The following is a 27,637-nucleotide window of genomic DNA, read 5'->3' on the forward strand; positions in this document are numbered from 1 at the left end:
AATTTCTTCCCAATAATCTCTTATCGAATTATCATCCATGAATTTGCTTAAGCTTTTTCTTTTCTATTCTTTTCTTTTTTAAAGATTTTATTTATTTGACACAGAGAGAGAGAGCGAGCATAAGCAAAGGGAGCAGCATAGGGAGAAGGAGAAGCAGGCTTCCTATTGAGCAGGGAGCCCAATTTGGGGCTCCATCCCAGGACCCCGGGATCATGACTAAAGCTGAAGACAGACGCCTAACAGCCATCCAGGTGCCCTGCTTAAGCTTTTTCTTGGAAAAAAAAAAAACAAACCCAAAAACTTTGTAACCATATTTTAATTGAATTATAATTAATGTACAATGCTGTATTAAGTTCAGGTGTACAACTATTGCGTCAATAGTTCTATACATGATTCAATGCTTACCACGGTAAGTATAGTCACCATACAATGTTATTACAATACTATCAACTATATTCCCTATGTTGTACTTTTCATCTCTGTGACTTATTTAAAACTGGAAGTTTGTATTCCTTAATTCTCTTTATCTATTTCACCTATCCCTTGAAAATTTTATTTTCTTTAATTTTGTTTCCTGTTATATGAATCACTTACATTTATTTATCCAGAGACTGTTTCTAAATTTCATGTCCTCTTACTATTAACTTGGAATTTGGTGAAAAAAATCTACACTTAACCTAAAAAATATCACTCAAATTGATAATATTGCTAGTTCATTATAAGTTTCTTAGGCTCATACTAATGATCATTGCTTATTTTAAGAAATATTTTTTTACTTAAGCTAAGAAAACAGTACTAAATTTTGAGTGATAACATCCATTAAGCATAAACACTTGATGATTATTTTCTTTTATATAACAGATCAATAGTATAGTTCCGAATCTAAACTCCTTTTAACGTAAGTTACTGAAGCTAAATTCCTTCCTACCTTGTATTCATTTATAATGGTGAAAATTTTAAAATTAGTATCCATGTACAGACCAATGCAGAATTGTACAAAATAGTTGAATAATTTCAAATAGAAGTAAAATACAAATTAATACCTTTTTCTTAAAAACCTTCCATTTTTCATATTCCATTTTCATTTTATATGCTTGCAAATTGTGGTTTATTTTAAAACTACTCATTTGCAGTGAGTTCATTATCCTTTATGTCATCTCCCTACAATGATTTCAGAAGAGGTTAGAAAGAGATTAATATATTTAAAGAATCTGACTCTCGTGAACAATGACATCATTAAAAAGGGGTTGTTTTCATTAATATGCCATTAATAGGAAAGACATGATGGGTGAATTTCTTCATAACCAGGTTCACTGTGGACGGGAAGGGCCTGCCTTCCTTCCCAGCAAGGAGATCAAAGTCACAAGCTCCAGCCTCCATCAATGATGACAGGATTACCTGTTACGTAGGCAGACTGCAGTGATAAACACAAGGAGACAGAATAATTACTAGGTTTAACACAGGTTGTGTTTTTTCCAATTTCCCCATGACTGAGATAGCTAAACAATGTATTCATAGTAATAGGCATACTTACCTAACAAACATTTTAGGAAAATGTCAATTAAGTTTTGGATGATTTGAAACAGCTGCATGTTCTTGAGATCTGGAGTTAACTGGCCTCTGGCTAGTGTTTTAGCACATGTCACATTCTAAGCAGCTATTTGGTCTCAGAATCAGAAAATTAAGTTTAGAGATATGCAGCCACTCCCTAAATTAGGATAAAGTATAGGCTAAAATAGCACATTTTCATTTTAAAATTCAGAACTATTCTAAAGTAGCTGAGTTTTATGACATTAATAAATTTTTGAACATCAAGTGTCAGTCATAAAGTGATCATGTCAATTACCAAACAGAATTTTTTATATAAGATATTGTATATTTAGTTGATCAAAATAGATAGGTATTTCCAGGAGCTGAAGCACACTAAATGTGTTTTTAAATTTATATGAATAATATTATTATAGCTATTAAAATATGAAAAAATATTCTACACTAGTTTCAGATATCTAAATCTGTGCAAAACTAAGGGAATTTTAAAAAATTACTTTTTTTTCCATAAAACTTTTCATTTTCCCAAGAAATAAAGCTAAATGATCATTGTGGTAGAGGTTTCAAAATCTTTTAACTTAAGCATGGATATTAAATTTCTGTTCTTACTTTTAAATTTATCTAAAGTCTGAGACAATGGAAGAGACAGGAAGGAAAGACATCATAGTATGAGAACAGAAATTTTTAAACTTAAACCTATGAAAACTGATCAAATATTGTAGATAAATTAAGGGGTTATCAGGCACTTTACCAAGAAATGACCCCAAATCCTCAAAGTGTTTTTTTTAATGTTTTTTAATCATTTTTAAAATTTATTTTCAGCATAACAGTATTCATTGTTTTTGTACCACATCCAGTGCTCCATGCAATCTGTGCCCTCTCTAATACCCACCACCTGGATCCCCCAACCTCCCACCCCCCCACCTCTTCAAACCATTCAGATTGTTTTTCAGAGTCCATAGTCTCTCATTGTTCACCTCCCCTTCCAATTTCCCCCAACTCCCTTCTAACTCCCCATGTCCTCCATGCTATTTGTTATGCTCCACAAATAAGGGAAACCATATGATAATTGACTCTCTCTGCTTGACTTATTTCACTCAGCATAATCTCAAAGTGTTTTTTTAAAAAGTAAGCTTTCTGATACATATGGACTCCTCTGGGTTCCTCTAAAAGTCCAAAGATCTTTTTATTGCACATTTCAAGCCAGAACATTTCCAAGTATTTGATAACCTAAGCTCTGACTAAACAAGGGCAATTTAGGTCCTCAGCAGCACCCCAAATCAAACGAGCCTTTCTGTAGATACAGAGTCAAAGAGACCACAAAGGCCAATGAACTTATTCCATTAGTAATTTGTTTAGCAATTCCCGCAGCTACTAAAAACTGTAGTTAACAAATCTGAGAAGTGGTAGCTTCTGTCATTAACACATTTCAGCCACTGTATTTGTCACATTCATCAAACGCCTGGTGTGTACCAAGTTACTGTAAAGAAGAGCTAATGCATCAGTAACACACCTCCTTATTCCTGCCTGGGTCCCTTTCTTCCTCTCTCCTCATACATGGCGGTTCCCTGGTCATGTCATATGCAAACACATAAAACAGGGGGATTCTCTTGTTCTCTATGCCTTATAAATGTAGTTTCTGCTTTTGTAGTTGTGTGCCATTTAAGAATATATACAATAGCTATTAAGGGAGAAACTGGTTACGAAATAGATGCAAAGTGGAAAGAGCTAAAGATAGGAATTCCCATATGTGATGACAAACAAGAATTCATAGAAAAAATAGCCAGTAGGATTCTCCTAAACTAAAAATACCAGATGCCAATCCTGTGTCTTCTAGAGACAATTACATCTGTTTAACTCTCTCCCCATTTCACCTGAAGCTTTCATAATTTTGGAGGTTCATTGCTTGACTTACATTCAATCAGGCTTTCCCCAATTACAATATTTGAAAGCAATCGTCTCTCATAAAATTGAGCAACTTAATTTTTTCTATCCTCCCCGTCATTTGCTACAAGATTTAGTGACGTGTAGAGTTGAATGAGGAAGAGTTGGTGGCTCTGATCACATGGTCTTTCTTTGAGCAAATTAAATCACAACTGATCCCTAGCTTGTAAGTGCAACCTCTTAGCGTATGTATGTTGCAACTCTCTAATGTGACCTTATTTTGATAAGCCAATCATGGCCAAGTGAGGATAATGAACTCCCTGGGAAGAATAGTGCTTACTTCATCGGAAGCCAAATACACACACAGTAGGGCTATTTCTTCTGCGGTTGCAAATCTTCCAGTCTTCTGTCTCTTCAGGAAATCGTTCCGTGCCTAAGACCAGAAACCATACCAGGTATCAGTGACATAAGGTGTAGTGAGAACTCAGGAGGTCAAAGGCAAGAAGAGTCTATAGAGGTACCAGTGGTGTGCTACCTTGAGTAATCATGTATTATAATGAGAATATCATTAATTTCATTCATTGTGGACCAAGTTGGACTATGGTGACTTCCAAGGTACTCAAACTATGTGTTATGCTTAAACTTACAGACACTATATCAAATCAGTTAAAGAAGTGGGTTTTTTTTTTAAATTTTTGAAACTGTGGTAAAATACACATAGTATGTTACTTATCATCTTAACCATTTTTTTTTAAAGATTTTATTTATCTATTTGACAGACAGAGATCACAAGTAGGCAGAGAGGCAGGCAGAGAGAGAGAGGAGAAAGCAGGGTCCCCGCTGAGCAGAGAGCCCGATGTGGGGCTCGATCCCAGGACCCTGAGATCATGACCTGAGCCGAAGGCAGAGGCTTTAACCCACTGAGCCACCCAGGCGCCCCCATCTTAACCATTTTTAAGTGTAGAGTTCAGTAGTGTTAAGTTCATTCACATTATCATGCAACAGATCTCTAGAACTCTTTTCATCTTTCAAAATGGAAACTCTATACCGATTAACCAATAACTCCCCCTTCTCTCCTCCACCACCTCCTGGCAGCCACTCTCTGTCTCTATGAATTTGTCTACTCTAGGTAAGAAAGAGGACATTTTTCAACCAGAAGATATAAACACATTTAAAATAGATATACCTCTTTGGGATTTGGTCTGGCTTGTATTCTTTCTTGCAGAGATGGGGTATCAACCGTTCCTAAATCAAAGGGGGACATTTAGCTTGGTTAATTACTCAAACTGAAAAAGACATTGACAAACTTTAAACTTCCTTTACATATGATACAGCAATTGGTGAAACCCTTTTCCATAAATATGAATGATAGTTTCACCTCCATTTTCTATGATATTTAAAAATACAGATCATAATTCCTTGTGACACAAGGCAAAGAATCTGGATGAATTGCCCAGCATTCCCAAGACATATTTTAGTCACAGTACATTGACATGACACTTTAAGGATTTTAGTCACTTTTACATGTATTATCTCAGTTACTTCTCAGAACAACCCTGAGATGTCCACACATCCATATAAGTGCTTCCCAGTACAAGAACACAGGATGCCTTCATGATCTCAAAACCATTCTTCGCTGTCAGGTTCACTCTGGGGATTCTTGGGGACTGTGCCATGCCTGTTGTGGTCATCAGTAATTTAGATGGTTCTACATTTTCCTCATTATCTTGCCTATTTTCACTGGCTTCAGATTCCTATATTTAAACGGTTTCATGTTTCTCATAAAAAATATAATTTGAAATTATTTCACTTTAAAAAAAGTAAGAATGACGCTAACATTTTTAAAATCCCACTTGGTTCAGGCTCCCACAGAGCAAGTTGCCCAAATTTTTTTCTTAATTTATATAATCTATAAATTGTCTTCAGAAGGCCTTTTTTTGTGGTGGGCTGACAGCCCTTTGGGCAACCACATGATACATGTAACGTCATAAAAAGTGATTTTAGAGTCATATCCTCTGGTCCTGAGAGTGCCATCGGGTTTACCAGGAAACCATTTCTCAATTTTAGCATCATTTGTCATTTCCCTGGAGAAGGTGGGAATCTTCATTCACGAAGTTCTAGCTCCTTTGTGTTTAACACCCTTTCTTTAGGTTACCTGTCTCCTCTAACACTTTACCAGAAGTGGGCAGCCCTTTCGACCTCAGAGTGGAAAACTGCCTTCAGTAGGTCACCTGGTTCATTAGGAACATTTTCTACCTTCCACATCACTGCAGGCAATAGTGTTGATAAACGTTCTGGAGTCACATAAAAAAGATTCCGCTTCCAATAATATTTTCCTCACTTCTCTCATCCATAGCCTCCTAACAGTCCAAGACCCTACCAACAGTATGCTTAAGACACCCGAAGCCTTCACTAAACAATATCCTCAAAATCCAGCTTTAAAAAATGCAACTTTGATACCTTCCCACCTGCTCAGACAAGTGAGCATCATCTCTTTCATATGGCTGCTCTTAATGGCTATTAAATGGAACCACAGAGCAAGCTTTCTACTTAATTCCATTGTGCTGAGTCTCCTGTGTCACGGCACAGACTGACATGGCCTGTGCCAGTCTACACGAGCCTGGTGGAAGAGTTGTGACTCTACCGCTGTTGGCGCCACCCCAGACACACTCATCCCTTGTCAGTTTTTCTTCTGTGACTGGCTATTGAGTCATAGCTAGTTCCTTGTTCCAGACGGTTTGATAATATATTTTCCAGTCTTCTGAAAAGTCCAGCTGCTCAAACAACCACATTTTCCATGTCATTTTGACATTTATTCCACTGGGTAAATGGCACCCGAAATAGCTAGAGTCAAGTGTCACCAGTGGTATGTTAAAACCCAGTGAAACTGGCTTGACTACATCCTCCTTTTTCTTGGTGTTACCTAGGTTTACTTTTCTAGTCCAAGAAAAATCAAGCAGAGCACTTTAACTGGAAATTCTGTAGCTTGAAGGGTGTTTTGTATTCCTCTTTCAAACTGATAAATCAGTGGTTTTTCACTTGAAGGGAGAGCATGGTGGAATATGTAAAAATCTGGTGTGGAACTTTCCAAATGACAAAAATTTTCCTCATCCGCTCTTTCCCCCAATTCTGGCATGCATTTTAGGTTTCGAAAAGTTCCACAGATAAGCGCAAAATCCTGAACTCGCCAATACCAGCTGTAAACCCTGAGGGCCGCTTTGATCCTGGAGGTGTGATATTTAATTCCTTTTCAGAGAAGAAGTTAGTAATTCTTCTTAGGCTCCCTGTATTCATTTTGGGTCAGTGGAGCCAGTGGAAGGGCCTATCTACTTCCTACACAACACACAGTAATTAAGAAAGTAAGTTATTCCTATGAAGTAAGTTACAGAATGCATTTGTTTGGAGAGATCGAATGTCTTATCTACTAAGTTCTGCTTTTCTTCTTTCTTTTCAATGGGAGGTCAGCCTACATTTTGACAAAAAGCCAGATAGGGAATAATTTTGCTTCGAGAACCATTTATTTGGTCCTTTGAAGCAGGAACATGGTCATAGACAATATGTATGCAAACTCAATGGGACGTCTCAGTCTATGACTGTCTTTACTCCACAGGAGGTGGGCCAGATTCCTCGTGCAGGCCACAGTGTGCTGATCCTCTTTTGATAGCATCAAGGAAGGTGTTAATCCCTCCTTTTTATTTATGGCTCACCCCAGGTGATTGATAAGACTCAGTAGCTCCCTGTGTCCTGGGAGGATGCTCTTACTTTCTTCCTGTGGTCCTGAGAGCATGGTCTACTTTTTGTCTTTCCCTTGACAAGGTCATCTCTGGTCTGCTTTCAGAACACCAAGCTCTGGCCAGTTACGTGTCTTGGCCATGAGATTTGGAATTGTTCCACACACACGAATACCACTTAAACCCCTTGCATCTATGGTACATTCCGACTAAGTATCTCATCCCCAGCCTACTGTTGGACTCTTATCTATTTTTTTAAAAGATGTTATTTTATTTGAGAGAAAGAGAGCACCAGCTGGGGGAGGGGCAAAGGGAGAGGGAGAAGCAGACTCTCCACTGAGCAGGGAGCCTGACCTGTGGCTCAATTCCAGAACTCTGGGATCATGACTTGAGCCGAAGGCAGATGCTTAACTGACTGAGCCACCCAGGTGACCCTGCTGGACTGTTACCTTAATAAGCCTAAACCCTTTTTCATTTGAGCTTTTTCCCAGTGACAGGATACAATATAACATGGTAAACAAGCTTCCATGGATAGGTTTCACAGTGGCAGCCAGGGTGTCAGGAAGGACAGGTGTGCAGTCCTGTGGTGCCCACCTCACCTGGACACACGCAGTTGCACCTGATCCCCTGCTGGATGAAGTCTGCGGCCAAGGACTTTGTGAGGCCAATCACAGCTGCCTTGCTTGTACTGTACACACATCTGTTCACAACTCCTGAGGGTGAAAGGAAGGCTCAACAATTGAAAGAACAAAACAACAGTCCCCTTGAGAAAGGGAACATAAATAACTGTCCCCAGTAACCCCTGTCATGCTTCTTCCCATCCCACCTTTTTAAAAATTTGGTATCAGATTTTCTCCCTTAAGAGGGCTGGTTTCTGAAATTTCTGGGAAAATAGTATCATTCTTGGCACAACTCAGTTGAGACTGAGGTGTTGAGAACCCACACGTAGGGGACAGCAGTGGTCTTAGGTTTTCATCATTGGTGGGCAGAACCCTTGGGCAGATTCCAAAAGAGAATCAGGGGAAAGAACAACAGAACAAACCGGTCCAAAAAATCTAGAGGCCCATGCCCTTTCTTTGCTTTCTTGTCTTGGGTGGGCTTCCCGTGCATTCTTGTGGAGAGAAGGGACACTACCTCAGCAGTAGCGCTTTCATTTGAAACTCCCAAATCATTTGCCAGACTGTAACGTCATTTCTACTTGGCATTACAGTCCTAGCTCATGGACTTGACTTGTTTAGGGCCCAGATCAGCTGACTTTGTGAAGCACTCCCCCGTATCGTGCCAGCACTTTGCACAAACCCGTGTAGTAATACTATCACACTACAGAAGACATGCATTTGCCTCGCTCTCCCCCTTTCGGCCATGAGGTGCACATAGTGTTCAATACATTTTTTTTTGGTTAATTAAATGGACAAATATTTCCTTCTTCCAGCTTGATTTTCATTTCCATATCCATTAGAAGGAATACAAGGAAGAGCAAATAAAACAAATTCATTTTTTACGATTGGCTTACAATGAAAGCAAAAAGGACTGACAGTGAGGAACATAATACCAATTTAAAAAAAAGTGGTTTTGAAATTATGTGTGGGCTTTATAATCAATGCTATTTGTGAAAACCCATAGATCGTGAAGTTATGGGAGTCTGTGCATCGTGATTCCCAGAGGAAGACAGACTTACCTTTGATGCTAGAAGCCACAGATGACATGTTGATAATGTTGCCAGATTTCTGTGCAAGCATCTGCCAAAGCAAAAAAATTTAAAAAAATGCCACTCCGCAAGATAAAAATATGACCTCTTTAAAAGATTTGCATTTACTTATGGTTTGCAGAAGCATCTTATTAGCTATTAACATGAAGTGCTTTTAAGCAGTCTTAACGGTGTCACCCAGTCATTACTGGGAGAGGATGGCATGCTTACGCACTCACTGGCAGAAACATTTCCCAGGGGGATTACCGCCTTCCTTTGGCCCAAGAGCGTCGGCAAGACCAAGGAGCTCTGAACTAAATGGAAAGTTAATGAACATTAATCATTACTTTGTATTCTTGTTGGAAAACTCTTACTTTGACACATGTTTGTTGAAGACCTACTATGATCAGATATGTGCTAGTTCCCGGAGTTTGGAAGATAAACCATACACTCCCTGCCTCTAGACAGCTGCCTGCCGACTCAGGGGTTGACACAACCAGCGTCAGGCGACAGACAGCAGAGACCTCCACAGAGGGGGACTGGGGTGGCGGGAAGGGACCAATCCAGGTTGCGGGACACTCAGAGGAGGGATCCAAAAGAGGAAAGAGGTGGCCTGAGTTTTGAAAACCGGGTCATTAGTCAGAAAAATAAAAGAGAAACGTGTTTTAAGGAGGAAGAACCACATGTATAAAGGCTGTATCATGGAGCTGGGAGGAAGGGATGGGTCTGGTTGGAATGCCGAGCCTGGGAGGAATGAGGCTTCTGAGGCCGATGGGGACTAAATTTAAGAATTTGGGCCTTGGGGGGCACCTGGGTGGCTCAGTGGGTTAAGCTGCTGCCTTCGGCTCAGGTCATGATCTCAGAGTCCTGGGATCAAGCCCCGCATTGGGCTCTCTGCTCAGCAGGGAGCCTGCTTCCTCCTCTCTCTCTGCCTGCCTCTCTGCCTGCTTGTGATCTCTGTCTGTCAAATAAATAAATAAAATCTTAAAAAAAAAAAAGAATTTGGGCCTTACCTTGAAGGCAGTGTGGTGATGACAATGAGGGGTTTAATGCAGAGCAGCGCATGTTTGCATTTGCGGAATACTAAGACTACTGCGGCACTACGTCAAGGAGACCCACTGGAAGCTGACAGAGATGCAGAAATGTCTGTGGGCAACAGGGGTGGAGAGAGCTGAGGTAGTAAGTGCAGGATATGGTGAAGGGTTACACACAGTGAGGCCTGACTCCCTCATTGAAGGAGTGTTTCCTAAGAGCATCTCCCTCAGAATTCCCCCGAAGTGTGAAGGTCTGAAGGGGAGGTTCTGTGGCTATTTTGTCCTCCTAGATGTGGTATACAGTAGGTGGGCCTTACACTGTGATGAATCAGAATCTCTTGAGGTGGAAGCTTCTTTTTAAAATTAATTAATTTAGAGAGCTCATGGGTAGGGGAAGGGTAGAAGGAGGGAGAGAATCTTTTTTTTTTTTTTTAAAGATTTTATTTATTTATTTGACAGACAGAGATCACAAGTAGGCAGAGAGGCAGGCAGAGAGAGAGAGGAGGAAGCAGGCTCCCTGCTGAGCTGAGAGCCCGATGCGGGGCTCCATTCCAGGACCCTGGGACCACGACCTGAGCCGAAGGCAGAGGCTTTAACCCACTGAGCCACCCAGGCGCCCGGAGGGAGAGAATCTTAAGCAGACTCCCTGCTGAGTGCAGAGCCCTGCAGGAGACTGGATCTCATAACACTGACATCATGCCCCGAGCTGAAATCAAGAGTTAGATGCTTGACCGACCCTGCCATGCAGGCACTCTGGGATGCTAGTGTAAAGTGCAGATTGCTGGACTCTGCCCCAGACCTAAAGGAATAATATAATGAATGAAAAAAAATTGCTATGAGTTAACAATGTTTTCAGATGCATTTATACTTAAGTATAACATGTATGTGTGTTTTCCAGGGCATGTAGGTATGTCTGCGAGCATGTGGACCCATGAATCCTTTGGGGGAAGAAGCAAGAGCTGGAGAGAATCCCTGCCCAATGGGCATTACCTTCTCGTTGAAATCAGAGGCTCGGAGGATGACCACAAAGAACAAGGAGGGGGATGGTGGACACTGAGAGTGGTAAAGGGTAAAAACAGCTGGTCAGAGGAAGGAAAATTGGGACACAATGGGCCATCAGAGTCAAGGAAAAAGTTTCTAAAAGGCAAGTGTCTCAGCAGTCAGTATATAGAGAGAAGTTGCTTCTGCTGGGGTGAGTTGCTCTAGCAGCTTTTGGACAGAGAGGTGCAGGAATGGAGGTGAGTAACTGAGTGGTCCAGGATGAGCCTCCTCCACACCAGAGATCTCCCCATAGTATTCCCCTCCCTTCTGTTTTGATACTTAGTTACCATTTGCACCCAGGAGCAGAGAGTCTAAAACAAGCTAAGGCATTGTGTTGGATTAAAGGGTGCAAGCGGGGTGCTGAGGCGACCCATCCAAGTCAAAGACAGCAGTAGGCATGAACATATTGAACCCAGCTTGCTTGGCTATGTGATAAAGAGGATCATAATGAAATGGGGTCCTCATAAAAAAGACGAGGAGAGTAAGTCAAGGCTTGAAAACAAAGCCTTATTATTCTTTCATATCCAACTTTGCAAATAACCCATTTTTACATATTTTTTATTTTTTTTTCATTTTACTGAGCTATCATTGTCATATGTAACCCATTTTTAATGCCTTTAGGATACATAGACTCCAACTGGATGTATAAAGATGAAATATTAAATAAGTTCAGCCTCTCATCTTCTGAAATGCAGCAGTTCCTCAGGCAAAACTTTAGAATATAGTCACCTAGGAGATGTTAGTGCTGCCCCTAACACTTGTGCCATCCATTCAACCAGGTCTGTCTGCTGGTTCTCGAGCCCTGTCCTTGCCTCCTTCCATGCAGTCTTCTCAACGCTGGCTCAGTGTCTACTGGTAGAGTGTGGTGCTCTTCCTTGCTCCCCACTCGACAGCCCTCTCTGGCAAATACGACTTGTATAAAGTGAAATGCCTCCTACGTGGGGATCCTCTGTAGGATTCACCTCCCAGAAACTCAGGCAGAGGCTGGAAAGAGCTCTGAAAATTCCCTCGAGCTGTACATCAACTAGATCAACTAGTCTTACCCCAACCCAGCTTTTTGTCCCCACTGACCTCAGCTCCTAAACCTAGCAGACCTTGGTTTCTTGGGTCTTTGGCGATTCCATGTCTGACCTTTTCCTGGACTGACAACCTAGATCGATTGATTGATTGACTGATTCATTCATTCATTCAACAAATACTTGACAAAGCACTTCTATGTGCTAAGAGTCTTCTAAGATACAGCAAAGGAGAGAAACCTTCACATAGCCAAGATTTCCCTGACTTTGGATTTTGCACTGACCTCTTCTTAGAGTATTTTTAAATTGTTCTTTGCCTCTTGACTCATATTCCAGTTCTGGAATGGTTTTTAGTACGTCTACCCATGAACAAAAATTTCCAAAAGTGTTTCTTTGTTCTGACCACCTGACTTTTCAGATCTGCCTGGACTCTAAATACTGGCTTCCCCTGGAAAGTTCTTTTTTTTTTTTTTTTTTTTTTTTGGTTAAAGATTTTATTTATTTATTTGACAGAGATATATATATATATATATATATCACAAGTAGGCAGAGAGATAGGCAGAGAGAGGGGTAAGCAGGCTCCCTGATGAGCAGAGAGCCTGATGTGGGGCTCGATCCTAGGACCCTGAGATCATGACCTGAGCTGAAGGCAGAGGCTTAACCCACTGAGCCACCCAGGCGCCCACCACCCGAAAGTTCTAACCTGGAAATGTGCATCATAGTAATTGAACCTAGAGGATCCCAGACAATTGGACCTGGAAGGGATCATGTAATTTCTCACCCTCATTTTAAATAGAGTGCAAGTGCCATCTCCCAAGGCACACAGTGAAGGAGGGGCAGAGTTCAGGCTGTGATGCCAGAGTCCGAAATCTGGGGTCAGGTTGGTTACTGTGACTTTCATCCTGCCCATCCTAGTCATTAATATCTCTTGGGATTTTTTTTTTTTATAAGTGGGTGTTACTGCTCATATAGATTATTGTTAAGATGCTTTAAATCATAGGTAAACTCACTAATTTGCAAGTTAGTGTTTGCTATTTCAAAAGTTAACACTTACTGACAAGTATAAATTTTAGCTCCAGGACCATACCTCACCCTTGCTGCCTTCACTCATATTTGTAAAGCATTCCAGACATGAAAGAGGGTGGTTATGTTGGTGTGACTGTGACCTAAACTTTCTCCTTTTACCATAGCCTCTGCTTCTTTCCCATATCCTAGAATCAGTCTTCAAAAAATAATCCAAGTTCCAAATAGCACAGATTCTCATGAACTCCAAGTAAGCAGAAAAAATGAGATTTGTATTAAAAAAAAAATTGCTGGTCAACATCCTGTGGACCCACTGAGAGATCCTTTTTAGGCGCTCAACAAGCAGATTAAAACAAATTTCTTTGTTTCTAAGTCAATTTTTCCTAACTTCCCTTTTAATGTTCATCTGGATCCTTCTTAACATTAGGTTGAATGTTCAGAGCAAAGCATCAGCCCTGCCTTGCCATTAAAAAAGCTCTTCTCTGTGCTGGGCTGGCAGCATTCGGCATGTCTGTCATCTAATCCGGCTGGGCTGGAAGACAAGAATGGCTCCTCTGCATTTCACTAGGGTTCCGTTGGCAACTTTGGACTGAGCTGGTTCTGTACTGAGTCTGCCCCTTTCATCGTCTGAGCTTGTGTGGTCGGCTTACTACTGGCTTGTAAGTTCATTTGAACTCATTTTTTTTCCTATTTACTCTCCCCTCCCCCCAGAACACCCAGTGTGTACTTTATATCAAAAGGCATTTAACGCTTGTTTCTAAAATAAAATGAAAAACATTGATGAGTTGTGTGAAGGCTGTGGAATTCAAGGGCAGCAGACCCAGGAGGAATGCTCTCTCTTTAGCATACACTGTCTCTCACCTCTCTGGTGCCTCTGTGGCTCACCTAAAAACAAGGAGAATACTCAGGGAACAGAAAAGCAATGGTGGTACGTCCATCTTGAGAGCATGTGCCTGGACACTGAAATCCGAAAAGGGGCCCAACTTCCAGGGTTCAGATCCTGCTCTAACCACTTGCTAGTTATGTGACCTTGGGCAAGTTATCTCACCGCCCAGTTTTATCCTTTGTACTGTGGATGTGATAAAGTAGCACTTACCTCATCACATTCTTCTGGTCCTGCATGCCTCCTTGCTGTCCCTCTCCCTGGGGCCCTCTTCCTCACATATCTGAATGGCTAGCACCCTCATTTCAGTTGGAACTCTATGAAAATTCCAGCTTCTCAGAGAGGCCCTCCTGGACTTTACTGAGATCCTAGCTTCTTCTTCATATTACTTCTAATCACTCCCCAAGTTATATGTCTCATTACCCATTATCCTGTCTCACTCCTCAAAAATGGGGATCTCTCTTAGAGAAGGGACTTTGTTTAGTTTTCTGATGGGTCTTCTGCACCTAGAATAGAGACCTGCAAATAGAAAGTGCTTAATATTTCTTGACCATTTCTTAACTGGAAGGTTAAATGAGTTAATTCATATTAAATGCTTGATATAAGTGTTCAGTACAGGTTAGTCATTAGGGTAGCTACTGTCACTGCTCGGCACATGCGAGGACCCTTTCTGGGTGCCCGGTGTGGAGGCCTACTTATCCAGTGGTGCTTCTCCTAGTGGTGGTGGTCCTTACTTTAGGAAGAAATGCCTTGATCATCAAGTACATGCTGCGGACATTGAGATTCATTGAGAAGTCCCAGTCTTTCTCCTCGCAGTCCAGGATGGTTCCGTGATGGACAAAACTGGAAGAAGGATTGATCAATGGGGAAAAGTGATCATTTAAGAAGATCTGTATTCCATTTCCTTACCACTTTTTACTGTCATATATTGACTCAGGCCATTGACCTTCCCTTTTGAAGATTTTAACAATTTGGAATATGACTTAGTACATTAGGTTAATGAGTATCCAACTTAAGCTAAATAAATTTATTGGAAAACATCTTTCTTTTAAAAAAGAAAGGCAGAGGTTTGGGGCCACCAAACATAAGCTGGACATCAAATGCACAGGAAATAATGATAAACAAACGTGAGACTAGGACGCCAGCCCTGACTCCTATGTCAAGAGCAACAGTGCCCTCTGGTGACACAGATTTAGTGTTTTCAAAGGGAAATAAATCAAATTGCAAGGAAAACCAGTGTCTCCACAATCTCAGGGCTGCAAGGTAATATTGCTATCATACAGTTCTAACATATTGAGTAAACAAAGCAGAAAAAAACCCAAACTTTTCAAGCAGCCTTTACTCCTTTTCAAGTCACATTCGTAAATAACCTGCTCATCTTTCATATGACAGCAAGAACCACACGCTCTATTTCTATACCTCTTACCTTGTTGAAAATTTAATATATAGATGTTCAAAACCTAATTTTCCTGGTTTTCTTTTTGTGATGGCTCTCAGTATATTCTCATATAAGGAATGAGCAGTTTATAAAATAGATTATCATAAATTGTTGTTTTGAGTTAATTTCCACACAATTTAACATATGACAAACTACAAATGGACTTTTTTTTTTTTTCACTGAAACATGATTAGCAAGAAGAACAAAAATATATTAGAAGACTCTGGAATTTTTCTGTCAATGAGGCAGTGCAAATATAACACTAAGAACAAATATAACAGTAAGTACAAATATAACAAGAAAAGTGGAATGTCACTTAGTTCCTGTGTAGATGTCTGTTGGGTTCAGCTCTACTGGGCTATGTCTGAGTAGAGAAATAGTAGCACTGCCTGTCCTCGGTGTGGCTGCTTCAGTTCCAGTCTCCCCTCATTCACACATGGTTCAGGACTGTTGGTACAACCCTAGTAAGTTCAATTAAGCCATTCTCCTTGCACTCTATACAGAAGTGCAACACAGAAACTTCTTTTGCTGGGTGGGGCTCATTGTTCCAGTAAGAAACCCTGAGCTTGGGCAGTGTAGAGGACTGGCTGGAACGTTGTGCCAAAAAACGGGGAACACCTGCATTTCAATAGGCTGAGTACTTGATTTGTGGTAAATATACTTGTTTTAAAGACATCTACTGGAAAACAGTTTTTCATTTTATCTTATACGTCTTAGTGGAACATCCATAACCCGTCCAGTGTGAGGCATTACCAGCCTTAAGAACGTCAACAGGTTTGGATTACTACCAGTTCTCTTGAGCAGACCATGATTCCCCTTAGGACTCAGCCCATGTCCACTTCTCTGGCTTTCTCACTTGCTGAATCTTGGAATAAAAATTCTATCTAAACTCTAGCTGTATTTCCTAAGAAATATATTATGGTTCATGATGACTAGTTTTGCCATAGTATCAAAAGTCATTAAATAAAAGAGAAAATTTTCTGTAAGGACAGTGAAATTAAAGTGTGTGAATTACCCAGCAACATTAAAGAGAACATCAAGTCTCTCAATTTCACTGGCAAGCTGGTCAATTTGTTTCTTCTTTGTGACATCAAGGGTCCGAATTTGAATACCTGAAAAATAAAACAAAAGACACGATTTACCTTTACTCATAAAAATGTTTAGCTTTGAAGATTTAGCTGTTTTGAAGTGTAAAGACTACAATATTGGTCCAGTTAGGCTTCACAGGATTGTTGGCCATTAGTAGGGTCTTAGGAATCCCAGAATCTTATAGTCCTCCTCATCTAGAGCTCTGTATCAGATGCCTCTGTAAGCCAGCAGTAACATCTGAAAGTGGGTCCATTCCAGCCCTTCCTTTCCCCAGAGGTTGAATCACTGCTACAGTGATCCTGAATTCTGTCTCAGGGGGAAAGACAGGGGTGGTGGGAGAAGCGATTGTTTCTATTTGTGCCCTTTACCTTTATGTCAATTCTTCTATTTACTAGCAATGACTTTGTCGGTCATGGGTACCATCACTTATTTCTGGACTGAATTGGAAGAAGAGACATGAGGCCAGAAGAAAAGATGGAAACACCATGAGAGATCTGGCATGGGGTCTGAGAAAGACATGTTGTACTAGCTACTAAAATAAAACCAAAAAACCAAACAAGCCCCCCCCCCCAACTTAAACCAACAAATATGCTTTAATGAAAGAAGCAGTTACTTTTACTATTTTAAAAATATATGGTTTATTTTATTCTTCCGTTTTGGATATAGAAAAGAAAGATTATAAATGAAGAAAGGGAAAACTAAAACCGAGTTTCAGAAGAACTTCCTTTGCTTCTTGCTTTTCTAGGACAGCAGCTTCCCTTAGACTTGTTGAAATGGTAACTCAACACGGTCTAATTCAGTTAACTAATTCAGTGGACTAAGTTGTATCTGATCATGTAACCAGTTCTATTTTGCCGAAACAGTTAGCTTTCAAATGAGTTCTACGTCCTGATTTCTTTCTGAGTAACGCTACTAGAAGACCTCTAATGCTGGATTTAGGTTCAGTGTGGTACGGTGAGGGGCAATACGCACCCAGACAAGTTAATCTCTTACAGTTTCTCATCATGATACGTGATTTTACGGCTGAGCTATCTCCAGTATGGTAGCCACTAGTCACTTGTGGCTACTGAGCATCAGAAATGCACATAGTCTGAACTGAAATGTACTGGAAGTGTAAAGTACACATACATTTCAAAGATTTGGTATAAAAATGTAAAGTATTCCATTAGTAACTTTTTTAATACTGTGTATGTAAAAATTATAATATTTTAGATATATTGAGTTAGGTAAATATATTGTTATTACTATTATTTTAAGATTTATTTATTTATTTGACAGGGAGAGAGAGAGAGAGCACAAGCAGGGGGAGTGGAAGAGGGAGAAGCAGGCTCCCTGCAGTGCAGGGAGCCAGATTTGGGACTCAATCCGAGGACTCCAGGATCATGACCCAAACCGAAGGCAGATACCCAACCAACTGAGCCACTAAGGCGCCCCTAAGAAATATATTATTAAAATTAATGTCACCTGTGTCTTTTTACTTTTTAAATGTAGCCACTACAAAAATTGACAGTCATCATTGACATCAACATTGACATCATGTTTCTATTGGATAGTGCTTCCCTCACAGAGAGGCACTCAAGTGGAAAGTCATCATTAAACGTTAACAGTAAGGGATGCCTGGGTGGCTCAGTTGGTTAAGCGTCTGCCTTTGGCTCAGGTCATGATCCCAGGGTTCTGAGATTGAGTCCAGCATTGGGCTCCTTGCTCAGCAGGGAGCCTACTTCTACCTCTCCCCCTACTTGTGCTCTCACTCTGAGAAATAAATAAATAAAATCTTTAAAAAAAAAAGTTAACATTAACAGGGGCACTTGACTGGCTCAGTCGGTAGAACGTGCAACTCTTGACCTCAGGATCATGAGTTCAAGCTCCATGTTGGGCTAGAGTTTACTTAAAAAAAGTTAGCAACTGTTAAATTTTCGTGTTATTTTGTCACTGAGTACTGAATCTTTCAACATGTTTCAGAAAAAAATATTTTAGGTATACATCTTAAAATGTTGCTTATACATTTAAATATATAGATTTTTGTGGGTTCGCACAATATGGATTGGATATCAGGGAATCAGGCTCTGAAGAGAAGGCCAGTGTAACTAAGTAGCTAAGGAATTTTCTTTCAGCACCTGAATCCCAAGTTCACACTGTCAACTTGCTTACCAGGGCACTCTTCAAGTTCCTGAAGTTTGGACTCATTGATATCCGTGGCGATGACTTTGGCACCTTCTCTTGCAAAAGCCTGAGAGACACAATGTGCAAGTAAATCCTTTGTTTATTTGATTTGATTCCATTCTCGTGAGTAGAAAGTCAGTTAGCCTTTCCCTCTTCATCTTATTTTCATTGTTTTCCTTATAAAATAGGTGGAATTTCAAGCTCTCTATTCTCACTTCACCTTTCCCATGTTACTGTTTTTATCGTTAATTAGAACAACATGACATACATTGTGCTTGTCATTTGACTTTGTCTCTTTAAGCATTATCAAATAAAATCGTGTTTTTAAAAACTAGGACTCTGTTACTGACACCTCTCAAAATACTATTCTGTGATGTGATAGCCTGTACTTCATTTCTGAGCAAGTTCTTACTATTTTCCATTTCCTCTTATATTCCAAGTAATAAGAGAAAATGGGTTATTTCAATACTTTTTCACCTAAGAGTATACTACTGTTTTCATAAATGTCAAACCATACCATACGACTATACCATAAGTGTATTAATTAGCTCAGGTGGGGGTTATAATGTGCAAGAAGTTGACATAAATTGGAAGGTAAAGGTAACCTGATAGTCTCATAACTCTAGAGTCCTGTACCTGAACTGACATAATTTCAGAAAGCTATGCATTCCGGTAGGGTCCTTGCAGCAAATATATCATAATGCACAGAAACTTAGCAGAGAAAGAAGTCTCTCAGAGTCAAAAGGTACCAGTAATGTCACATAATAAACATGTGAAGTGTTCATTCCTTCATCTGCCCAGGGTGAGGGATAGCGACTTTTCTTTTTGTAACTTAGGACAACAGAAACACAAAATTAAAAAAAAAAAAAAAAAGAAAAAAAAAAGTAGAGCAGAATTAAATAGCCACAGGATCTGTCCACATAATTCAATACCTCAAAAGCTAGTAAGCAAACAACAGATAATAACTTACTAAGGCGGCTGCCCGGCCAATCCCCTGAGCGGCGGCTGTCACGACGATGACCTTCCCATCAAGGCGACCCATAACGGAGCCTGCAGTTTAAGCTAGAGACATGTGTGTAACGGCTTAGTATATAGTCCTGTGCAGTGACTTCTAGATTGAGCAGTTCGATGAACTCTTTAAGAACGTAATGACCTGTCATCTGAATTCTCCATGCATGCTGACTCTAGATACCTAGCTTAGTATATAGAAAACATTTAGCATAACCCATTGAAGTGATAACAGATATTGGACTTTAATCCACCATTTGGTTTCTTGAGGGCTTAGAGAAGATAGCATCTGATACTGACATAGCAGAGGCAGGGTCCTTCCCCTCCCTAGCATCACCATTGTCCCCACCGTCCCTCTACAAACTGCTGTGGCGTTGTATGTGTCCTTGCTAGTGGGGGCTGCTTCTCAATTTCTCTGCTGTAACTTTTCTTGGGGTTCGCACTATCAGTTGTCTCTGGCTTTTCCTTGTCACTGGAAAGATTTCATGGTTGGCCTCAGAGAGTCTTTGAACAAAAGAGCTGGAAAATCAAATCATGTCCAATTCTCCCATTTTATAGATGAGAAAACTGATTTGACTTCCTAAGGTCACAGACCCAGTTAAGACAGAGCGAGAACTAAGCTCAGGCCTCCTGACTCCTTTGCTATGTAAGATTTCACCCCACAACGCTGCTGATCCTCTCTTAAAGTTTAAGCATTTACTTGAATTTTAATAGATACCAGCAGTAATTTTCAGAACGGAGGACTGAGGAATTCTGACCTAGGGGAAATAAGATATGCATAAGATATTTGGTTCTTGGGATGCCTGTATGGTTCAGTCAACCGGTTAAGTGTTAAGTGTCTGCTGTCAGCTCAGGTCATGTTCCCAGGGCCCTGGGATCCAGCCCCACGAGGGCTCACTGCTGATAGGGGAGCCTGCTTTTCTCCCTCCTTCTCTGCCTGCAGCTCTCCCACTGTTTGTGCCCTCTTGTGCTTGCTCTCTCTGTCAAATAAATAAAATCTAAAAAAAAAAAAAAAAAAAAAAGAAAGAAAGAAAGAAAGAAAGATATTTGGATCTTGGATGGTAGCTTTTCAGGATGAGAGGAATGGCTCATGATGAGGTTGGGGGATTGGGGTAGTTAAGGTCAAATGATGATCAACTGAGGGTTTCTTCAAGGAACTGAGTACATTTTCTCACCCCACTATCCTTAATGGGTTCCTATGATCTCACAAGTCACACAATGGCTGCTTTGTCCCAAGTCATCACATCCCCATTCCAGGAAAAAAAAAAAAAAAAAGGTGGAAACTAAAAGCTTTCCAGAAGGTCCTCACTTTCTATTCAAGAAGGAAGCCCTCCTTAGAAATTCCAACCCTCATTTCACAGGCCAGCTCTAGCAGCAGAGGCTAGGAATTTGAGAGTTTTGTTTTCTATTCTCTAAAAAGAGAAAAGGGAGCTAGCCCCCTTAAATGGGCATGTAAGATAACCTACACAATCACCCTGCTCAATTACCTGCCTGATAAAGAACAGATAGCTAGCTAGTCTTGCCTAGAGAACTCACATGATCCAGTTCTTTTTGAACCCATCTTTCTTTTTGAACCCATCTCTGTTAAGCTCGGAATGCTGAGGCGCCAGTTACTCTTGTGGGCAATGGGACTAAAGGACTGACGGAAAAAGTGTGACACAATCTGACATGTATTTTAGAAAGATCACTATGGGGCAGACCCCGGGGACGGGTGGTTTCCTTGGGAGGGTGTGCTGTGGCCTGAAGGGCGGGTGAAAATCGCAGGGAGGAAGGAGACGGGGAGGGGAGCTGGACGACAGCAGTGTTTCAGTTGGAGACTGAGTCTGGTCACCAGTGCACTACCTTCAGAAGGATTAAGTGGTCTTCCCCTTGTCTCCGGGCTGTGAATTCAAACCTAGGCCTCCAGGTTGCAGGTGCAAGAGAAGACCTCGCGGGTTGCGTTGTTCCTGCGGTCTTGGCACGCCCTCCCGCGCCCTAGGTCCGCACGCCGCAGCGCGCCCTCCGCGCGGAGGCGAGTGCGTGAGTTCCAGGACCATTTCTGCGCGACACAGAGACCTCGCGGACCCTCCCGCCACTGCGCCGCCCAGCCACGGCCCTCCCTCCCAGCCGCGCGGTGCGTGGTCCTCCCTCGGGATCCGACGGCCGGTTCTCTCGTTTCCTCTCACCCTAGCATTTCCTCTCGTAACGCGACGCAAGCTTAATTCGGGGTTGGAGTTTTGCCTCCCAGAGGGCCCCACCAGCAACCCGCTCCGGGGACCTGCTTGCAGCTTCCCGAAGTCCTCGGATTGAGTCTGCGCTCGTTAGGGGCCCGGGAGGCCGACTTTTACAGTGCCCGACCTACTCTGATGCCAGGGAGTCCCGCTGTTTGTTTCGCTTTTCTTTATTCTTACACGAGTGATGCATTTGCACTGTAAACACGTTAAGAGCTGAGAGATACACAGGCTTTAGAAAGAGGAGACTCCAATAAACTCCACCCCCGCGCCCCGATCGTGGGCATCGTGTATTAGGAAGCTATTATTTCGCACCCCTGTCACTGCCGGCCGTAGGCGCCTGACACTGAAGGCGCGCACCAGAGGTTTCTCTACAAATCTGGGACGCTCGGAGACGCGCTTGCTGAACAACTGTTCGAGCACGGAGGGGCCGCCTCGCTCACTCTGAAATCTCTCTCTCGCCGGCCCTGTCTCTCGGGAACCAAATTTTGGGGACAAATCCTTACTGTTACAATAGACGATACTATCAAACTAAAATGAATTTATTGGGGCGCCTGGGTGGCTCAGTGGGTTAAGGCCTCTGCCTTCGGCTCAGGTCATGATCCCAGGGTTCTGGGATCGAGCCCCGCATAGGGCTCTCTGCTCAGCGGGGAGCCTGCTTCCCTATCTCTCTCTCTCTGCCTGCCTCTCTGCCTACTTGTGATCTCTGTCTGTCAAATAAATAAATAAAATATATAAAAAAATAAAATGAATTTACTTGGGAAAGTCAGTGCAGACACGACCTGAAACGGTAAAATGAGGCAACTCTCAATAAATCCAACGTGAAAGCCACATTGAAAAATTTACCTATACCAGAGTTTCAAACTTGTTAAAAACACACCCTTATCTTGATCTAACTGCTAAGATTAATCTTGAAATAGGTACCCCGCAGAGCAAAGCAAATCGAACCCCCCCCTGCCTCCCCCGCCTTCCCAGGCTGAAGTGTAACTTAAAAAATATTAGGAAATCTTACTTTAGAGCAGCAAGTGGATGTCGTCCTCCAGATCCCTGGGCCAGCCACAGACTTGATGAGACCTTTGTGCAGAAGCAAGTCAGGCGCATCATGCACGCCGGGATTTGTAGTTTCCTTCGGTTTTAGGAAAAGGAGGCTCACGTTTGTGTGTGTGTGTGTGTGTGTGTGTGTGTGTGCTGCTGCCATCTACTGGACATCTGGTAGAACGGCTAACTCCAAGGAGAAGGTGAAAAATGGAAAGGCACCTCAGGGCTTACTTAGGAAATGGGAATCATTTCCGTCACTTTAATCCAAGTCTTTGTTGTTTGTTCGTGCCTACTCTGTGCTGTTCTAGGATATTAAAAACTTAATGAGTCAGAAACATCATATGGAAGACAGCAGGTCAATGACATAGAAGGACCCTAGTTCATTTAAGATAGTGGAGTCTTCCTTCCTGGCCCTTCACCAAGATTGTTTTGAGGGAGAGAAATAAAAATTCCCTTGTGTTTAAGGTATAGTTATGGTTGTTTTGTCACACTCTTTGTCTTCTAACACTTGTCCATATTTAGTGGCGGGGTGCAGGCACCGCAAGTACATGGAGGGGCAGGGTCCAGGTAACACTCTGAGATTTACAACGTGGAGGCCTGAAAGGGAACATGTTGGGTAAGAGCAACAAATCAAGTTTAGTCGAAAAGAATGGACAGTACAGATCGAAAAGAACTGGGCCATGTGTGCTAGGCTTACTAAGTCATACTATAGCAGGTGTATAATTGAGCAGAGTGGTTGCGTCGGTTATTTTGTACATGTATTGTTTTTGTTGGTCACTCAACATCTACCCACCACACTTTCCCCTGCCTTTTATTTTATAAAGACCAGAAAACAAAAAACTCTCACATTCCTAGCCTTCTTTGTTGCTAGAGCTGGCCAATGAAATGCAAGTTGTGGAGGATTTCCTTTTGGATAGAAAGGTAGGGCTCCTTTGAAACGATTTCCCTTCTTTTTTCCTGGAATGTGGATCTGTCTTGGGACATGGCAGCAGTTGTGTGACTTGGCATGAGGTCAGAGGCATCCATCAAGGACAGAGCAGGATAAGGAAAGGAACCTGATTCCTTGAAGACAGCCTCTGTGCCACAGCCTTAGACTAACTCCTCTGGGATTTTTTTTTTTTTTTAAAGATTTTATTTATTTACTTGAGAGAGTAAGAGAGAGAACAAGCAGTGGGTGGGGGTGCAGAGAGGGAGAAGCGGACTCCCTGCTGAGCAGGGAGCCTGACGTGGGGCTTGATCCCAGGACTCTGGGACCATGACCTGAGCTGAAGGCAGAAGCTTAATCCACTGACCCACTCAGGCATGTCCCCCATTGGGATTCTTAGGTGAGAAAAAATAACTTCTTTGGATTACATTTTCCCCCAAGTTTTTTGTCTTTGGAGCGAAGTATACTCATAACAGTCATAATGGATTCAGAAGAAAGGCTGTGCAGTAAGATAAGTCCCCCATTCTTCACTAGCTCAGTAAATCATTTAACTCTCCAAGGTCCAGTTTCCTTTTCTGTAAAGAAGGTAAACATAGCACCTGGCTCAGGCATGTGAGGAGAAAGGACGAGGCATTCACAACTACCAGCACACCATTTGTTACATTTGTACTTAATAAGTGTTAATGATGACTATAATTCAATTACAGCAGATGGCAAAAATGGATTGAAAAAAAAATCTCTGATCTAATTTCTGCATATATAAGCATATGCACATAAAGTCTTTGGTAAGACCGTCTCTCATTGCCCAGGGTAGCTTCTAACGGAGTCTAATGATCTCTAAAAATACTCAACTGTGCTCCTTGCTTTAGTAACAATGTCTTTAACTTCTGAGGGTTTTAGAATACATTTTTTATGGATATGAGGATTATCTAATCAAGGCCAAGTCTTACACTTCTTTCTTGGTGCAGCTTTCTTGAGCCTCCCTTTGTCCTGATTTCCAACAATAATGCTGACTCTCTGACAGACTAAGTAACACGGTGTTGCAAAATTTTTCTTACCCATGTGTATTTTCCATGGACTAAATTTCTTCAAGGTTAAGGACCATATCTTTTTCATCCTTATGTTGCAGTCAGCAGATATTATGAGATGTTTGTTTTCCAACTAAATATGTTTGCAAAGGCAGTAACTTTTGGTGCCTAGCTCAGTGACTGGCACACAGTAAACAGCAGTTAAATTTATTTGCTGAGTATGAATGGTAGGCTTTTACTAGGTTTTCTGGATATAATTTTGTCAGGCTCTCCAGAAAATGTTTCCTACGAATAATAATCTATTTGTCTTCTTTGGTCTTGACTTTACTTTCCAGACCATTTTAGTGTCTGACTACATTACTGCTTTTTAACCTTTTTGCATGTTTCATTGTTGACTTTCACAGCCATTTATCACGATATCGAAACCCAGGTCATAAGAGTTAAGCAACATTCTGAGGGAGATGTTGACAACACAGAGGACTAGAAAGCTCTACCTCTATTTCTCTCACAGAGACACCAACTTAAAACAATATACAGACTAAAATAGCTTTATGAGAACTCAAGTCAGTTGAGAAGCTGCAGTACCCCAGGTCAGGGGAGAGCTGAGAACAGCTTCATTGAAATGGGCAAGAAGGGTCATTTCCCTTTACCTCTGGTTCCACCCATCCCACCCTTTGCCCAAGCCATCACAGCTCAGCCTCTGGCTCCTGGTTTCTCCAGGAGAGTAGGGGGAAAGAGAAGGGTGGGAAAACTAACCCAGAGTTCTGGCCTTTTCTATGGCATCCCAAGGGTTTCTGTCTTGCCTGACTTGGAGTGCTGATGGAACTGGCAACAGTTGGCACTATAGGGCTTACAGTGCCCCAGATGGAGGCTGCAGTGGTTCATCACGGTTGGGAGAGAGCGAGAAGAGTGGAGTATGTTCTTGGTGTTCCAACTTTTTGGAGGGCTGTCGAAGACTGATATTTGTCTTGCCTACCTGGGATGCTAATGGGGAGCTGAAAGACTTTGGATTCCTGGGGGCCAATGAGAAGAAAAGAGCAGGGAACATGCTGTATTGCAGACAGACACCAGAGGGAGCAAGAGACCCAGCTCCTAGAAGAGAAATAAGTAAACTTCTCTAATTGGCAAACTATACTCACAGCCCAGAAGTCACACCCCCTAAAAAGGTTTCAGAGATCCCCAGAATCGCTGTAGACTAGAATAGGTGGCTGCTTTTCCAAATGCATAAAACTCAGCAAAAACTCAGAAGGTGCGCGCGCACACACACGAAACAGGACCCAAAGGACAAAATAAATTTCCAGAAATCAACTCCAAAGAAACAGTGATCTATGAATTACCAAAGAATTCAGAATGATGGTTTTTAAGAGGCTCAATGACCTATAAGAGAATGCAAATAGGCAACTAAATGATATCAGGAAAATGAGGTATGAACAAAATGACGTATTAACAAAGAAAAAAAAAATATTACGAAGAACCAAACAGAAATTCTGGACCTGAAGAATACAGTGACTGAATTAAAAATATTTACTAGAGGAGTTCAATAGCAGACCTGATCAAGCAGCAGGAAGAATCAAGGAAGAAGGGAAGAAATTAAAAAAAAAAAAAAAAGAAAGAAAAGTGGAGAAAGACTGAGGTACTTATGGGATATCAGCAAATGGACCGATGTATGCATTATGGTACTTCTAGTAGAGAAAAAAGGACAAAAAACTTATTTGAAGAAATAATGGCCCCAAACTTCCTGAAGTTGAGGAAGAATATGGACATCCAAATTCTAGAGTTAACCAACATTTTACGGACTGGACGGATACCTGATGACTGATTATACTTTTAATGGCCTTAGTTTTATTATCCAGGTGAAATTACTACTTTGAATTACTTTTATTCAGCAGAGGAGCAGATATTGTAAAGAATCACATCTATAGCTCTGTCATAGTATCTTATTTGCGGAAGAGTGAAAAGGAGAAACAAGACTCTGAAGAGACATGCAGGTTTGGGGGAGAATTAAAGAAAGGGACACCTTCCCCTTAACCCTGTTGAATTCTTATGATAGTATATTAAGGGAAAATATCCATCCATGGATTGTAAAATGATGGCTATGATATAATTCACAATCTCTTCCTTTGAATGAATCTTACCAAAGAGCCAAGAATGAGTTGAAATCACTAACTCTGTTCTAGACCTTATGCAACTTACTGTTTTATGTGTTTTTTCAAAGTCATATGATACAAAAGTAGTACTATAAAACCTCCCTAAAAGCACAGTTCTTAACCTCCTGTAGGGTGACAGATCCCTTTAATAACAAAAGTATGGATCCAAGTATCCTAGAAAAATGACAAAATTATCAAATTAACATAAAATTTCTGAGGTTTTACAGACTGCAAGAAGCCCATCCAGAGATGCCTTATATATCTGTGGGGACTCTCGGTTTAGAAGACTTTCTACTTCGATAGAAACTCTGGTGCTGTTTCCTCATGCCTGAAATAAAAGGGTAGACCAAATGGTCCATAAAGTTCTTCCAGCTGGGAGTAAAATGCAGTAGACTACAAAATCTGGTAACAAACAAACCAAGTTAGAGTGCTTGTCTAGGGCGCTAGTGGATGACAGAAAAGTGAGAGAGAATTTTTGTATTTATTATAGCAAAAGAAAGACTAGCCTAGAAAATGAAGAGGTCATAGCACTTTGCTATCCCTTAGCCACTTAAATCCCGAAAGCATGTATATATTCTCATAGCAAAATTCTGAGATTCTGAAAAATTCAACAAACAAGTAGAGCCAATTATACCCTGAGTACCCCACCAAGAAACCGTTAATTACCATTATAGGGAGTTGTGATTCAGAACCACTAATTAAACATTTATTGAATGTTCAAGGTACTTAAAAAGGAGCTTATAA

The 27,637-nt window shown here is 41.2% G+C and overlaps 1 protein-coding gene across 1 annotated transcript; it reads right to left on the bottom strand.

Moving 5' to 3' along the window:
• Nucleotides 1-298: 298 nt before the first annotated feature.
• Nucleotides 299-22,879, bottom strand: BDH2 (3-hydroxybutyrate dehydrogenase 2). Its single transcript, XM_047718116.1, has 10 exons — nt 22,768-22,879; nt 19,508-19,599; nt 18,526-18,604; nt 16,301-16,397; nt 14,582-14,690; nt 8,842-8,902; nt 7,763-7,876; nt 4,619-4,677; nt 3,773-3,865; nt 299-1,414 (listed from the first exon to the last, which is right to left on the bottom strand). The coding sequence occupies exons 2-10, from the start codon at nt 19,577-19,579 to the stop codon at nt 1,361-1,363; spliced, it is 738 nt and encodes a 245-aa protein (XP_047574072.1). The 5' UTR covers nt 19,580-19,599; nt 22,768-22,879; the 3' UTR covers nt 299-1,360.
• Between the last annotated feature and the right edge of the window lie 4,758 nt (nt 22,880-27,637).

Source organism: Lutra lutra, chromosome 2, assembly GCF_902655055.1.
Source record: "Lutra lutra chromosome 2, mLutLut1.2, whole genome shotgun sequence".
NCBI lineage: Eukaryota > Metazoa > Chordata > Mammalia > Carnivora > Mustelidae > Lutra > Lutra lutra.

What these genes read in the sequence shown, in the direction of transcription:
- BDH2 (XM_047718116.1), bottom strand. Translation starts at nt 19,579, where the DNA reads ATGGGTCGCCTTGATGGGAAGGTCATCGTCGTGACAGCCGCCGCTCAG. An exon ending in TTGGCCGGGCAGCCGCCTTA is followed by an intron (nt 18,605 to 19,507) that starts GTAAGTTATTAT and finishes TGTGTCTCTCAG; the next exon opens with GCTTTTGCAAGAGAAGGTGC. An exon ending in TCAAGGCATTTCTTCCTAAA is followed by an intron (nt 8,903 to 14,581) that starts GTAAGGACCACC and finishes TTGCTTTGGCAG; the next exon opens with ATGCTTGCACAGAAATCTGG.